General features: G+C 51.5%; 6 protein-coding genes across 6 annotated transcripts; 2 read left to right on the top strand and 4 right to left on the bottom strand.

The window, feature by feature from the left end:
* Window positions 1-1,959: 1,959 nt before the first annotated feature.
* BDZ99DRAFT_574587 (uncharacterized protein) lies at window positions 1,960-3,029 on the top strand (the record flags this gene model as incomplete). Its single annotated transcript, XM_033728389.1, has 2 exons — window positions 1,960-2,254; window positions 2,587-3,029. 2 exons carry the CDS (start codon window positions 1,960-1,962, stop codon window positions 2,907-2,909), a joined length of 618 nt encoding a protein of 205 aa, XP_033572678.1. The 3' UTR covers window positions 2,910-3,029.
* Window positions 3,030-3,817: 788 nt separating this feature from the next.
* On the bottom strand, window positions 3,818-5,755 carry BDZ99DRAFT_466650 (uncharacterized protein). Its single transcript, XM_033720833.1, has 3 exons — window positions 4,647-5,755; window positions 4,247-4,593; window positions 3,818-4,198 (listed from the first exon to the last, which is right to left on the bottom strand). Exons 1-3 carry the CDS (start codon window positions 5,257-5,259, stop codon window positions 4,016-4,018), a joined length of 1,143 nt encoding a protein of 380 aa, XP_033572679.1. The 5' UTR covers window positions 5,260-5,755; the 3' UTR covers window positions 3,818-4,015.
* A 1,283-nt stretch (window positions 5,756-7,038) lies between these two features.
* On the bottom strand, window positions 7,039-7,548 carry BDZ99DRAFT_110306 (uncharacterized protein). Its single transcript, XM_033712401.1, has 3 exons — window positions 7,464-7,548; window positions 7,227-7,401; window positions 7,039-7,166 (listed from the first exon to the last, which is right to left on the bottom strand). Exons 1-2 carry the CDS (start codon window positions 7,494-7,496, stop codon window positions 7,228-7,230), a joined length of 207 nt encoding a protein of 68 aa, XP_033572680.1. The 5' UTR covers window positions 7,497-7,548; the 3' UTR covers window positions 7,039-7,166; window position 7,227.
* Window positions 7,549-7,771: 223 nt separating this feature from the next.
* BDZ99DRAFT_524666 (uncharacterized protein) lies at window positions 7,772-9,516 on the bottom strand (the record flags this gene model as incomplete). The annotated part of the gene is made up of 3 exons (XM_033725929.1): window positions 7,772-7,995; window positions 8,049-9,276; window positions 9,331-9,516. 3 exons carry the CDS (start codon window positions 9,514-9,516, stop codon window positions 7,772-7,774), a joined length of 1,638 nt encoding a protein of 545 aa, XP_033572681.1.
* A 315-nt stretch (window positions 9,517-9,831) lies between these two features.
* Window positions 9,832-10,785, bottom strand: BDZ99DRAFT_466651 (uncharacterized protein). The gene has a single exon (XM_033720834.1). The coding sequence runs from the start codon at window positions 10,699-10,701 to the stop codon at window positions 10,204-10,206; it is 498 nt and encodes a 165-aa protein (XP_033572682.1). The 5' UTR covers window positions 10,702-10,785; the 3' UTR covers window positions 9,832-10,203.
* Window positions 10,786-11,821: 1,036 nt separating this feature from the next.
* BDZ99DRAFT_396006 (Dehydroquinate synthase-like protein) lies at window positions 11,822-12,961 on the top strand (the record flags this gene model as incomplete). The annotated part of the gene is made up of 1 exon (XM_033715974.1): window positions 11,822-12,961. One exon carries the CDS (start codon window positions 11,822-11,824, stop codon window positions 12,959-12,961), a length of 1,140 nt encoding a protein of 379 aa, XP_033572683.1.
* Between the last annotated feature and the right edge of the window lie 1,145 nt (window positions 12,962-14,106).

Below are 14,106 nucleotides of genomic sequence, written 5' to 3' on the forward strand. Positions count from 1 at the left end.
TTTTATCGCTGAGCTAATCCGTCGTCTTTTCATAGCAAGACAGCCATGACAGGTACTGCCAGGCCAGTCTGAGCCATGACAATGCTATTGAGCGGAAACGGATCCATGACGAGCACCAATGCGGTAATCATTAGCCTGGACTGTTCATCGGGTAAGTTTCAGACTATGGGCTGTTGCGATGGCGGGTATGAGGAAAGCTGGGCGGATGATCAGGTACTGCGCGATGATCAGGTACTGGGCAGATGATCAGGTACTGGGCGCTTTGTAGTTTCGCTGGCATGCTATGCTTGCAGACTTTCTATGAAGCCTACTCCTTATAAATTACTTCACTATCAAAGGCCTTTTCTCTCTGGTTGAACAAGTCTGCTTTCAAATGTTGCCCGTCGTCCTGCTTCAAGTACAGTACTAGGCCATAAGTCTGGGCACACGGATTTATCACTGCCTGACTTCAATCTTGTTCACTCGACACCACTATGAGGAGCAGCCCAGCTAGCAAGCAACCAGTTAGTCAAGAGCCAGTCAGATTTGCACTACTTAGAATTTGACATCGCGCCCAAGTTTTAAAAATTCTATGGGGGCACTCCCCCCAAACAGTGGTAAGCGCGTGTGAACAGACTTGTGACTTGTCACTGTAGTGAGAGCCACGGTATGATCCTGGGGGGAATATTGAGACTCTCGCTAATTATGTTCCCTTGCCAATCTACTCTCCTCTGACAAGGAATTCTGTCGCAAAATATCTTCACATGCCTGTCGCGGCCTCTGATGCCGCCCGTCAGTGCGCTGGCATGCGCTGTCCCCGTTCCCATCACCTTCGGCCTTCACTCCATCGCTAAGAGCGCCCGCACCGTTACCAATAAATCCACCCTCCAACATCTCCATGCCAAACGCCAAACCCTACACCCAAACAGACGGCAACCGAGAGAACTATCAGCTTTGAACAAGCAACTCCATCCCACGAGCTCTCTGGCCCCAAAATGCCGATGCCGGGCGAACGACCACACGGGCTGCCGGCGGTCTTCTACTACAGGTGCTGCGAATGCGCGACTTGGTTGGTCGGGAAGATAGGTGTACGCGCGGCGTGTCGGTGTGGGCATGTGCGGTGCAGGTACTGTCATGCTGGACCTTGATTCTGTGGGGAGATTTGAGAGGGGTAGAAAAGTGGAGATTCGTATCGTAGTGGTTAACATGGGGAGCCTCTGGGTCTGACCTGAAACTTGGGGAACTTGACATCATGGTATTGTGAATCGTATAAGGGCAGGAGGTGCTTCGGACTTTTGTCGTAGTGATCAAGTTGAAGGACGTAGGGGCTCGATTTGAAGCTTGCTGAAGGGGCTTAGTGACTCAGTTCTAGAGTGGAGGTATCACCATCCTGGGGTCTGTTTTGCAGCCTACAATAGTTCCATCGTGTTGGGTCGTTCTCAAAAAGGTAAGGGGACTTGAGGCGGTGGTGTAAGAGTGCCAATATACTACTTTCTGACTTTTGGCAGTGCACAAGGGAGATTATCATAGCAATAGGGAGGTTAGACTTTTTCGTTCTATCCGTAGAATGAAAGACTCATGCTCTGATGGAGGAGAAATTGGACTTAGAGCTCTAGAAGTGGTTGAGTGGTGTACATACATTTCATCATGCCGTGCGTAATTCTAGGGACATCACTTACGGGCCTCTTCAACGTCAAGCGTTTCGCACTTTGTCCTCGACATCTAACACAACTCATCTCAACCATCAAAATTTTCAATACGGGCCTGATTAGAGGCTCATAAACGGTGGCGCTATGTCCAATCATAAATTCTTAGCGCTCACTTGATGGAACTACCAGGGTGCAGGTACCGGGGCTGTGTTGGAATAAGCGCTGCGGCACAGTGAAGTTTGTCAGGCATCGATGCAACGTCTATTATCACATTTCGCTACTTCGGACCATTTTTCTTGCGTAAGTTCTGGAAATTTCTGCGATACCTCCAATGGAGACCACCGAAGACTACTCCGAAAATGTTGGGCGCTCCCCGTCATCTAACAGCCTCGAGCATTCATGGGTACCGCCAAGTTACAAAATCCGGTTCTCCGATGACATGGAGGATACGGAAGATTACATCGTCGGTGGATTCCATCCTGTGCATCTTGGAGATCTGCTCTACCACGGTCAATATGGAGTTATGCATAAGCTTGGCCATGGTGGACTAGCAACCGTCTGGCTTTGCCGAGACCTTCAGATGAGCAACTACGTTGCTGTGAAGATCATGATCGCGGACGAATCTCGTGAAGATTGCGGGGAGCTAAGAATAGCGAGTCTCGAGAACGACGAACCTGGAGAGCCGGGATTTGAATATCTTTGTCTAGCTCGAGGGCATTTCTAGATTGAGGGCCCGAATGGACGACATCTTTGCCTGGTTCTACCGGTCTTAGGACCCCACGTAGATCATGCATGGGATATTTTTCAAGGATCTGGCACGATTTTGAGAGGGCTTGCGGCACAAGCTACTCAAGGGCTCCACTTTCTCCACAGTAGAGGGTTATATCATGGTGGTCAGTCCATCTTTACTCCCTTGAAGTATTGATATTAGCGAAGAAGTGACTAACTAAGCTTTCAGACTTCCGCCCAGCAAACATACTGCTTCAAGTTACGAATATCGACCATCTTAGCGAAGATGAAGTGATGGAAGAGCTAGGAGAGCCCCTTTTGGAGTATGTTGAAACTACTTCCGGCGAAGATCCTGCTCCAACGGCTCCAGAGTACCAGGTAGCAACAGTAGCTTGGCACAAAGTCAATCGCCAATTATTCAAGGACCAAATTGCCATAGTTGACTTCGGGGAATCATTCGAGACATCTGGCCCTCCAAAGGGACTTGCTACTCCATCAGCGTACTGCGCGCCTGAGCTCTTAATGTATTTCCCAAGACGTCCAATAGCCTGATATAAGGGTACTTAAACTATAAAGATTAAGGTGAGCAATGTATGTATATACTATCTATCACCATTTTAGAGGAGCTTCAATCACTAGATCGTTGCCAACGATCGAAGATACATAGAAAATAGAATATAAAGCAAGATTACTCTCTTGATCAGTGGATTCTCCAGCAAAGCTGCATTCTTCATCGTTGTTAGAGAACCCAGCACGTTCGGGAAAAGGAGTGCTCAAAAAATATTGAGATAGAAACTGCACATACTCTTAAGAGTGCTTGCCTCGTCGTTAATATAGCTAACAAATGTTTGCTCACTTGCGTCACAGCTCGTTATACAGCTGGTCTTGCGCAGCTTCTATCGGGTCATCTGGGGTATTAAGTTTAATTCAAAAGCCAAGAGGTATCCTTCATACCGCACCGTTTGTCGCTAATGAGAACAATCTAACCTCGCAGTTAGAGCAAACACACGTATACCGCCATCCGCCTTACATCATCTGCGAATTCCTTCAAGCAGTACATGCGCATCACTCCGGACTGATGATCAGTACAATCGTGTACCAGGCCAATGTGTCTTCGCTCATCAGCAAGGTTGTGACCACACAGGCATGCACCATTCGCGCTGTCTGCACATGTGCATCTCCCGGTGTAGACGAAGTCAATGCGAGTGGGAAGCACGTCGTGCTTGTAGGTGAGGTGGCAGACATCGTCATAATGCTGGCACTTTACGGACACATCAGATCAGCGTTAGCCGTGTTTATCGATAGGAGTACTTACCCAGCAAAGGAAATTCTAAAACATCTTCCAGGCACTCCACACGTGTGGCGTGAGACATCGCGTGGGCAGTACTGATCCAAGCTCGCCGGCGGAGAAGTCAGAATATGGGAAGAATCATGACTGGTGAGAGGTTGAGTGGCGGGAGAGAGAAGAGACATCATTTTGGATTTGGCTAGTGTACATACATCAAAGGCTCAGTCCTCATAAGAAAAAAGAGCATTCGAGCGAAGGACCCAGAACTGGATTTTATGCAAAAGCCAATTTTCACCCCACAAACTACACAACCTACCTCTTAGTATAGAGGAAGGCCAATTCCGAGCTTACGGCCATGCGTGCAGCCAAACTAATGGTGCTTGCAAGGGTGTCCCGGGCCAAGGAGGCGTCTCCTCTCTTCAACACGGTCATGACCAAAATCGCACTTTCCGTCAAGTATATCACCGCATGGCTGCGTGTATAGGTAATTCAAACAGGTCGGACGCAAGCCGCGTTGCTCGAGAGGGTGGCAGTCGTCTCCATAGCGACGTTGCTACTTGGGTTAGCCCACGAAGATCTCGTTTTCAGGGGAAGTACTCACAAGACATAGCTTTGGAAGCGAACATCCATCAGACAGAACTTTACACTCATGCCCGCAGACGTTGCAGGGGCAGACCTCTTCCACGTCTGTCGCCTCTGGAATTGCCAGCTTCGGAGTGCTAGACGTTCTGACTGGGATGCTGCTTAAGACAGTCGAAGAACTACGCGTGTACATATCTTGGTGTTGATTCCCTGGGCCCATCACATCTCCGGGGGAGGATTGCTGTTGTTCCGAATCGGACCCGTGACGATTGCCACCTCCGACAGTCCGCTTATTTGTTGAAGACTCCGAGTCTTCAACAGCCGAAGCACGTTTCTTCCAGCCCACCAAGGTCGACTTATACGAGACTAATTCGATATCAGAGGCGTTCCTTACATGTGCCTCGGGCATTAAAACGTACCTTTATATCCCTCTCGTCCATTCCCTTTGATACTGTCGACCTCAGCAGGGGGCAGTTCACGCTGATTAGACAACCGCAAAGTGGCACTCTGATTTGGGACCCCGTTTGCTCCATGGTCCACGGATTCCAAAGCCTCATGCCACTTGTCGTTGTGCTGCGCTGCAATATGCCCCCTAAACCCAGCCTCGCCCTTGAACGGGGATATGTTAGTTTCGGATCGCTTAATCGAGTTACAGCCGCATATGCTGCATGAAAGTTCCACGTAGGTGCCATCAGCTCGCTTGATGATGGTGGGGAAGATTGTCGTCAAGAGTTGGTCTGCTGAAGCCATCTCTCCACCCAAACGCTGTCTCCTTACAGGAGTTCTCTCCATATAGTCGTCATCATCTCGCGACGAAGAGTCGTCTTCGCCATTCTCCAAAGCTTCTTGCTCGCCCGATCCATATTCTAGAGGCCCATTTTCGTTATCGTTGTTGATCAAGGGATTGTCAGAATTAGTTCCGGCTGTTAACTGCATAGTGGGAGCACCAGTAAGACCCTTCAACAAGGCGTTGATTTCGTCGGCGGTGAAATCCCGATTTTTGCAAGATTCCACCACTTCGTAGGTATCCATCTTCAACCTATGCTTTGCCGACAGGTGGCGTTTGAAGCCATCTATGCCTTTGAGATACTCGTAAGGAACGTCGCGGTGAGAGGCTGCGTTCGTCTGGCAGATACCACAAGATAGCTCAACCCACGTACCTCCCTCCAGCCGGACCACATGGGGATACTTCTCTAAGTAGGATAGGTAGCCTTTTTATTGAACGACCCCGATTTCAGTTCCTTATCGCGTACGCGAGTTGTCCTCGATGCATTCGCAAAAGCTGTGGCATCGTTCTGATCAAGGGGAGATCCTACTAGCGGATTGGACTGAACACTCGAGCGCAGCCCGCGTGTGACCTGGTTTCCAGTGGCCGAAGAGGTTTGCGCCTCTCCTGATCGCGGGGATTGGGAGGAGGGCGTGCTCTGATTTGCTGCATGCGATGGGGTGGTGACGCAAAGGAACCGTTATTTGTCAGTAGGAAGAAAGAGCTCATGCTTGACGACTGGAGCGCTCGCAGTCGTTTGCGCGTAGTCTTTCGGACAACAATTAGAGAGCGAAAAGAAAAGATCTTGAGGAGATAGGAAAACTTACGAACTGCTTGGAGTCTGTGTTACCTATCTCTTCATTCACCCTCTTGAGGTCCTTCTGGAGTTTCTCTGCTTCTGCGACTTTCTCTTGCATTGATTGATGTAGCCTAGCAAGCTTACTATGCAGTGTAGCTGCTTCGTGGAGGCCGTCCGCCATGGTGGCCATTGACAGAGCCTGTCAGCTCTCAACAGCCTTGACGAAGGTAAGTGACAAAGTTGTGGTGACCGGAGAAACAGCAGATGTCGCCAAGAGAGAAAAAGTGGGGCAAAGGTGTGGCGGTGAATTGCCATGCAACACGCACACCGCCTTCTCCGCCGCCATCTACGGTGGCTCGACAGAAACTCGAAAGAGGTCAAAATCCACCTTCTTGAACAACGCTAAAACTCGTTAGGCCACCGCAGGCGGTTGCAGCTGGGTGTACACAAGCCCGAGTTAGACTGCGGAGGCAGAGTGGATCGTAGCTCCGGACGTATCAAAGGGCTACATAGTCCAGTATCAGGACTCCCATGCTCTTCTGCCACGGCTTGTGGTGGCCCAACACTCTTCCAGAGATCTGAAATAGGTGGAACTTCATCATGTTGAGCAAGTGCGAACCTCGCCAGGCTACCTCAAGCGGCCTCGGAGAAGTGTACACAGTTGGAAAAGGATCATTGCTCCAGATTTTCAAAACTGGTTCAAGGCACCACAGACCGTGGCAGGTCCTCGGGCATAGATATTCGGCGAGGCAGTGAGGTGTCGCCGGAGGAACGAAGAGGAAGACCTGAAAAGAGAGTTAGAACACCTCAGCAGAGTTGAGTATGATTTGAGGTTTGATGGAAATGAGGTGAGGAAAGTGGTCGTCACTTACGCAAGTCGACGAATGTAGAGACTCTCATATCACCTCATGGATCAGGAGCAGATGAGGTCATAAGAGGAAGAAACTGTGTTGAGGTTTGTCTGTTGAGAAGGTGGGGAAGAGGAGGGAAGAGGAAGGAAGAAGCTTCGGTTTAGTTGTCAAGATATATAGAGTGCAAATAAACAATATTGTTCCGTATCTCTTCCAGGCAACTATTGAATAGCTCTCCTCACCAGTGAAGTCCAGTAGGAACATGACTACCAATCAATATACCTCGAGTTCGTTATGATAGAGTCCAGTAGCTAATAAGATTGGTCCGTATCCCCTCCGACCCCCAACCTACCAGCAAGACGCACAACCCTCACATACCATTGAAGTCTGGCGATGACAAAGAGCCCTGATAATACAAACCCTGGGCGGCCACGGAATAGCTCACAAGCTAAAGACTTTGGTCCGTATCCTTACGGTCCTCCAGACTACCAGTAAGACGGACAACACCCCATACCGGTAGTGTCTAGAATGACGAGGTTGCTTGCACCATCTCTAGATGGACTTTCAAAATACACTTACTTACTTCAATGACTAGCATGACGATGCTCATACAACCGCCGCCGAACATCCTCATCCTCGTGATCATACGGACACCCCCTATCCCGCACCAAACACTCCCTTCCATTGACAACCGAGTAACACGTCATGCGAACATTACATTCATCGGCGATGACGCAATTGTTGTCGTGTTGGTAATTCTGGCACTAGCGTCAGCAGATAGCTTCAAGACAAGGAGAGAACCGCAGCACGGGCGACAAACCAGACATATCTTAACTTTGGCACACCCAACCATCCCGCACAGGTGGCCGGATAAGGTACAGGGACAATACTGGTCTAAGCAGCTAGACGGTGATGAAACGGGCGACGCTCGCGCCGCTACCTGGCCTTCGACGGCCGACAACATGGGGGATAAACTAACCACGATTTCATCGCCGAGCGTTTCTGAGCGATTGGGGGGAAACAGGAAGTAAGAAGGCGGGGATTTACTGCCAAGTCTACACACATGGGAGCAAAAGTAAGCTTTGGAGTGCGTAAATGGACGACGATGGATATGTAGCCTTGATCCACTTACCTATGCGGAGCGCTCACGATCTCATTGTCCGGGCAGGGTCGTTTGCGGTCGCGATTGCGAGTACGAGGTAACTCGCGCGACGTAATCACGCTATCATCATCGTCGTCTGTTGAGCGGGTGGTGTCCTCATCTCCCGAATCGTCAGGGTTGTCGTTGGTGCTTGTAGAGGTAATGCTCGGTTCTCTCTGTCGCTTCGGGCCTTGGGTTGGATTGAGCTTGACTGGTGGAGCATTAGAGGGTGTGAAAATAAAGTGTCGCATATGGACAACTTACCCTTGTAAGCGCTCGCCCCATGCTGCCTGATAGCCTGTAGTTGATTATTGGTCAAGATCTTCTGGATACATAAGGAGAGAATGGTATCATGCGCTGTCCCGTCTCGTCCCACAGCATCTTTCTTCTCGTGCCATTCCTCTTTATGAGTCTGTCGGAGGTGTTGCCGGAAACCTACCCATTTTCTGTATGGACGAAGCGTGTATGGTGTTCGGTGCTTGACCCAACTATTCGCATTGCAAAGTTTGCATCTGAGTTCAACATAGTTGCCGTCGGAGCACCTGACGACAGTTGGCAACTCTGGGAAATCGTCCACCGGGGCCTGCACTCTAGTAATCTTCGGCTTTTCGATTTGTAGGTAGGTCGGATCTCTCATCTTCATCTCAGGGGCGCCGGGTAGGCCCAATTCCAGTGCCTCAACCTGGGCTCCCGAGAGGTCCCGCACCTTGCAACGCGAGATTACATCAGAGTAGTCTAGATGCGTTGTAATCCCATGGCCTTGGAGATGGCGTAGAAAACCTTTCAGCCCTTTTATGAAGTCTGGCCCGAAGCAATTCCTGCCGCAGGTGCCGCATGCAAGCTCGATCCAGCTTCCGTCGTGGAGGCAAACAACATGCGGATACTTGGGCAAATAGTTCCGCCGGCCACTAATTTCTAGAAAAGAATAGCGATGGTCCTCGTTTGAGGACTGAGAGTAATCAGGATCGTGCTCTCCTTCCAGATCGGCTGAGTCGTCCGAGCCGCCATCTCTGTCACCAAGATCGATTACTTCATGTATACCGAGGTTAGCTACTGGAGCTCCTGAACGATATTCCGGCGGCATATTTGCAGTTCTCGTTGGTATTTCGGCAGCTCTGTAGGCTGCTGATGGTATAGAGCCGCCGACATTTCGCGTGGAGGAAGAAGCCATAAAAGACAATGGTGATGAGGCCTGTGACACTTGAACCCGGCCACTTTCGACGTCCGACTCAGCCTGCGATCGAAGACTTGGAGCCTGCCGCCTCTCATCCATTGGAGCTACTCGGTATGGCCGGCTTCCTAGCCGATCCGAAGCGCCTTGTGCTCGTGTTGAACGATCCGTTCTTGTTTGTGTGTGGCGGAAATCGTCGTTCTCGATTCGCAGCTGTGTCTCCGATTGCTTCGAGGTGGAATTTTTGAGGCTGTGATAGGACGCTAGCAGCGAAGAACGAAGAGTTGAGTCTCGAATTGCGCGTTCTTGCTTTCTGACTGCCTACAGCGGAGATTAGTTCACGGTTTACTGCGCGGCTACTGTGGAGAAACTTACAACTTTGGTACCAAATTTCTCTTCTTCGACCTTCTCCAATTCATCCTCCAACTCATCTAGTCTTTCTTGAAGACACAAGGATTGTTCCTGTAGCTTCCGAAGTTCGCTGGACTTGCGCTCATGTAAACTCTTCAAGCTGGCGTGTTGGTCACGGAGGAGATTGAGCTGGCCTGAAGGGTCTGCCATGGTGTAGGACGCAAGGTAGTTCGTAGTAACGACAATGATCAATGAAAGAGGCACTAGAGGAAAACAGGCAAGCAGATGTGCCAGAGAAATTGAATTGGACTGAAAGATAGGTAGATGGGAGCAAACCTGTAATGGACACTCAGTCATGCGCGTTGCCGTCTGCTCGTACACCGCTCCTCGACTAAGGCAAGACACGGCTAACGACTTCATGGTGGCAAAAACCAATTCAGTTTCAGGCAAACCGAAGACAACTCGGGGTAAGCCAAGGTTAGTCTTGAAATGAAGGTGCAGGTATATCAGCCCACGTGACATAGTCTCAGGAGCGTGGACGGAAGATGGCTGAACAGACAGGGGCGAAGAGTATAATGTTTGGGGGAAGCATATCAATAACTCGAGAGCGAGAAACTAGAAATTGGCAGAGTGGAGACGGTGAAGATGCACCTTACGGTACGGAAACCGATATGTAGTGATCACCAACAGACCCATAGATGGTTTGATCAATCAACTCCATTGATGCAACTCTCGGCACCAACCCAACACGCTCGCTACCAGCGCCCGAAACTCCAACGCAAACCTTTACATGACGATGGACCTATAAACCACTTACCGATCCGTCATCACGTGACTCGTGTCTCAGTCTTTGAACGGGCTCGCCCATCGTCGATATCCCACCAAAGACCGTTTGACTCAGTCTTCAGTCGACTTCTCATCAGTCGCAGCCCCTACCCTGCCTGCCCTCCTCCTCTCCGACGCGTATTGAATCCCCCTCGCCGTCCACACTCCTACCACCACTAGTGCACCCATCACAACACACAAAACGCTCAGCGTGATCGCAACAACGGCTAGACTCTGCAGCCATACCGACAGGGTGATTTTCGGTTCCCCAGTCGTGAGGATCGTGAATATAAACATCAGGAAATGGCCCATCCAAATCGCTATAAATGCGGGTCCAAACGTGTATTTGGCCATGAAGTCGATTTTGAGAATTCTGCCGGTGACGGCCATGGTGATAGCTGCAACCATCATTGATACCAGTAGGCCGGCAAAGAAGAGAATCGCCCAGGGGATGTAGAGGAGGATGTGGAGGATCCAGCTGAGGAGGAAGACGACTTTGGAGAGGGTGGCTTGTAGGGCGGCGCCAAGGTTGGTGGTGTCTGAAGGGGGGATTGCTATGGGAGGCGCCATGATGAAGGATCGATTGTGGAGATGGGTTAGAGTTGAGAAAAGGATGGAGGTTGGTAGTTATGAGACGGAAGGTTTCCGGTGAAGATATGTAGACTGATGTCAGTTGAGGGGATCCCTGCAGCTGCGCTTCGCAGGATTTGGCCCCCAACGAGGCTCTACCTTCATTTCCTCAGGATGGCTAAGGCCATACCTACCTAAGGTACCACTGCCCTAGCCACTCACGCGGGGCATGAAAAGGGTGGCACTCTACTATACACACTATTTCTGTGCTTGTGTACGCTTGTTTACCGCCGCTTGAGGTTCTCCAGTATGCCATTGTTATTCAAGAGATACCAGCTTTGGCAAGCCTGATAGCTCTCCGGGTCACCTCAGACGGTGTTGAACTAGTTGAATGTGCCACTTCTTTCCCGCCTACCTAGCCACTGTCCAGCCTCAATGGCAAGTAGGTGCCTAAACGTATCTGATGGTAGTTCGACGGAGTGATTAGAATACGGTGGGGTCGTTTCTGCCTTGTTGCCTGAACGAAGAATACTCACTAATCTCACTAACTACCTTGATGTATTAAGTTGACTTTACTTCGTACCTAACGAAGCGCTCCGAAAGCCTCAATATGAAATCACAAAGGAATCCCGCAGAACGATTATTCTATCTTCCAGTGGGAATATCTCGAAACAGGGACCAGGGGCACCCAAATCGAACGCAAATACAGCTCTCAAACTTGTTTCTCAACCCTGACCTCACCTATAAGTGCTACCTGATTCAACCAGCGGTCACAGCAGTCATTCGCGATACCCGAGCCATCCCCGCATCTCCTCCAGCCTTGCCCGAGGCATCCATAACGCCGTAATCCCCACTCCACATAGCTCAACCTTCAAAGACATCATCAAACCGCGCGGTCAGCTTACCACCGAGAGAACCCCATAAAGAGCTCCAAAAACCACGCATGTCGGTGAAGCTCGGTATCCCCATCACCCTCGCAACTAGAATCGCGCAACCAGCTGTATTAAGAAGTTTCAGTCTCAATTGCGTCATCCACACCCCATCTTTCCCCAGCCTCAGAAAAAATACTAACATCTCGTTTCCAATTCTATCTACACGAACTCTACACACCAAACCCAAAATGACCGAATCCACCACCTCCCCCCTCTCCGGCCTCTACACCCCCACCCAACTCGCCCGCCTCTATTACGGCCCCGGCTCCGTGGCCAAACACCTCCTCTCCACCCTCCCCTCGCCCACCTCCAAAGCCTTCATCATCACCGGAAACTCCCTCGCCACAAAGACCCCCCTGGTCAAAGACGTCGAACAACTCCTCTCCCCCACCCACCACGCCGGCACCTTCTCCAACATCCGCGAACACGCGCCCATCGCCCAGCTCGACGAAGCCACCGAGCTAGTCGCCAAGGACTCAACCATCGACACGGTGATCAGCATAGGCGGCGGCTCCCCCATCGACTCGGCCAAAGCTATCTCCCACCGCACGCACGCGCGCACGGGGAAGTGGCTGTTCCACATCGCCATCCCCACCACCCTCTCCGCGGGGGAGTGCACCTACGCGGCCGGCTACACCGAGTCCTCGGGGGTGAAAACCGGCGTCAGCGACGTGCACCTCGCGCCCTCGGTCGTCATCTACGACGCGAGCTTCGCGCAGCACACGCCGCCTACCTTATTCCTGTCGACAGGCCTGCGCGCGCTCGACCACGCGGTCGAGCTGCTCTACCACGAGACCATCAGCGAAGTGCCCGGGCGGGTCATGTGCCTGAACGCCGCCGCTGCTCTGTTCAAGGGCCTCCCGCTGTATAAACACGACCCAGGGGACGTGGACACGATCACGCGGCTGCAGCTCGCGGCGTTCGAGAGCCTAGGGTTCCGCGGCACGAACGTCAAGGGCGGCATCGGGCTGAGCCATTCGCTGGGATACGCGCTGGGCAGCCCGTACGGGATCCCGCACGGCATCACCAGCTGCCTGACGCTGGGGCATGTGGTGAAGCTGAAGGCGGGGGATCCGGCGGCGGCGAGGGAGGTGGCGCGGGTGCTGCCGTTTGTTGGGGGCGTGGCGAGTGGGGATGAGAGGAGGGATGCGGAGGAGGTCGGGGAGAGAATTTTGGACCTTGTGAGAGGGTTGGGGTTGAAAAAGACGCTGGGGGAGTATGGGGTGGGCGAGGACCAGGTTGGGGTGATTGTGAAGAGGGCGACGGGCGGGTTGGAGGAGGGGGAGGTGTTTGATAGGGTTGCGCAATTGGTGAGGGGGTTGTGGTGAGTGATGGGGGGGGGGAAGGGATGGCGATAGTACTTCGTACCACGGAACGAAGACCCTGACAGGCTAAGCTTAATTTACAACTTGCAAACCTTCACATTCAATCTCTAGATAGCCCAGGGTGGTCTTCCATTGGTGTCTACACTGTCAAAACACACGTTGACTACCTCTGATTTCATACGTCCGTGGAAAAGAGTGAAGAGATGGTAGTCACATGATCGAGGTCTGATTTACAACGTGTAAACTTTGACATTCACTTTCTAGAGAGTCTAGATAGCCCAGGGGTGTCTTGCATCGGTATCTACACTGCCATACTGTACGTATATATGACGCGATATGTAGAGTAGTAGAAAGCCAGTGTCCACGCAGCGTGGTACAGACGCGTCGTAGGAAAAATGCCAGAATACGTGTAGTAAGACAGTAAGGCAGTACTACTGTGCGCTACCTATTAACCACCGCATCCAGCATCCCCTATTGGTGGAGACACGCGTGCAACAATCCGCATTCCCATGTGTAGCTCGAGCCGTCGGGCACCAAGTTAACAGCTCCCGAGTCTGGTATAGCTTCCGCCCGACAGCTACCGTGGAGGGGTACAGGTGTACACTTTCTTTCTCTGCTCCCCCGCTGACCAAAGCCACACTGTTGATGACATGATCGCAACTCCTCACCTGGAACAACGCTCGCACGCACTTTAGCCGGATAACAGTGGGGTCCGATGCTGCGCGGCGCCGGTCAGAGCAGATGCGGCATGTAGTAGCGTGTATACAGGTATGCAGCCAAGGAGTCCGGGCGTTGCGGCATGCGCTGGGTAGACCTGATAGAGACGATGATAGTGCGATAGCGCGGTGTTTCGCGATTGCTTGTATACGCATCCAAGGCCAAGGATTCCTGCGTGTATACGCAGCTGTAGCCAAGGCTTTCTGTGCATTAGTATACCCTGGAAGTGTATGTACGAGCCTAGATGGAGAGGGTGATAATCTGATAGCGCGTGTCGCGGGGCTAGCAATGCATGGAAATGTAAGTCTGGACAGACTTAACCCTGCAAGCTAAGGGCTTCTGGACAGACCACGTTCTGTGCAGAGCAACCAACATGCAGATCACATGAAGGCGGTAATTCCTAACGCTGGGCTGATTAGTTAGCCTACCTA

Source organism: Mytilinidion resinicola (genome assembly GCF_010093595.1).
Source record: "Mytilinidion resinicola strain CBS 304.34 unplaced genomic scaffold BDZ99scaffold_18, whole genome shotgun sequence".
NCBI lineage: Eukaryota > Fungi > Ascomycota > Dothideomycetes > Mytilinidiales > Mytilinidiaceae > Mytilinidion > Mytilinidion resinicola.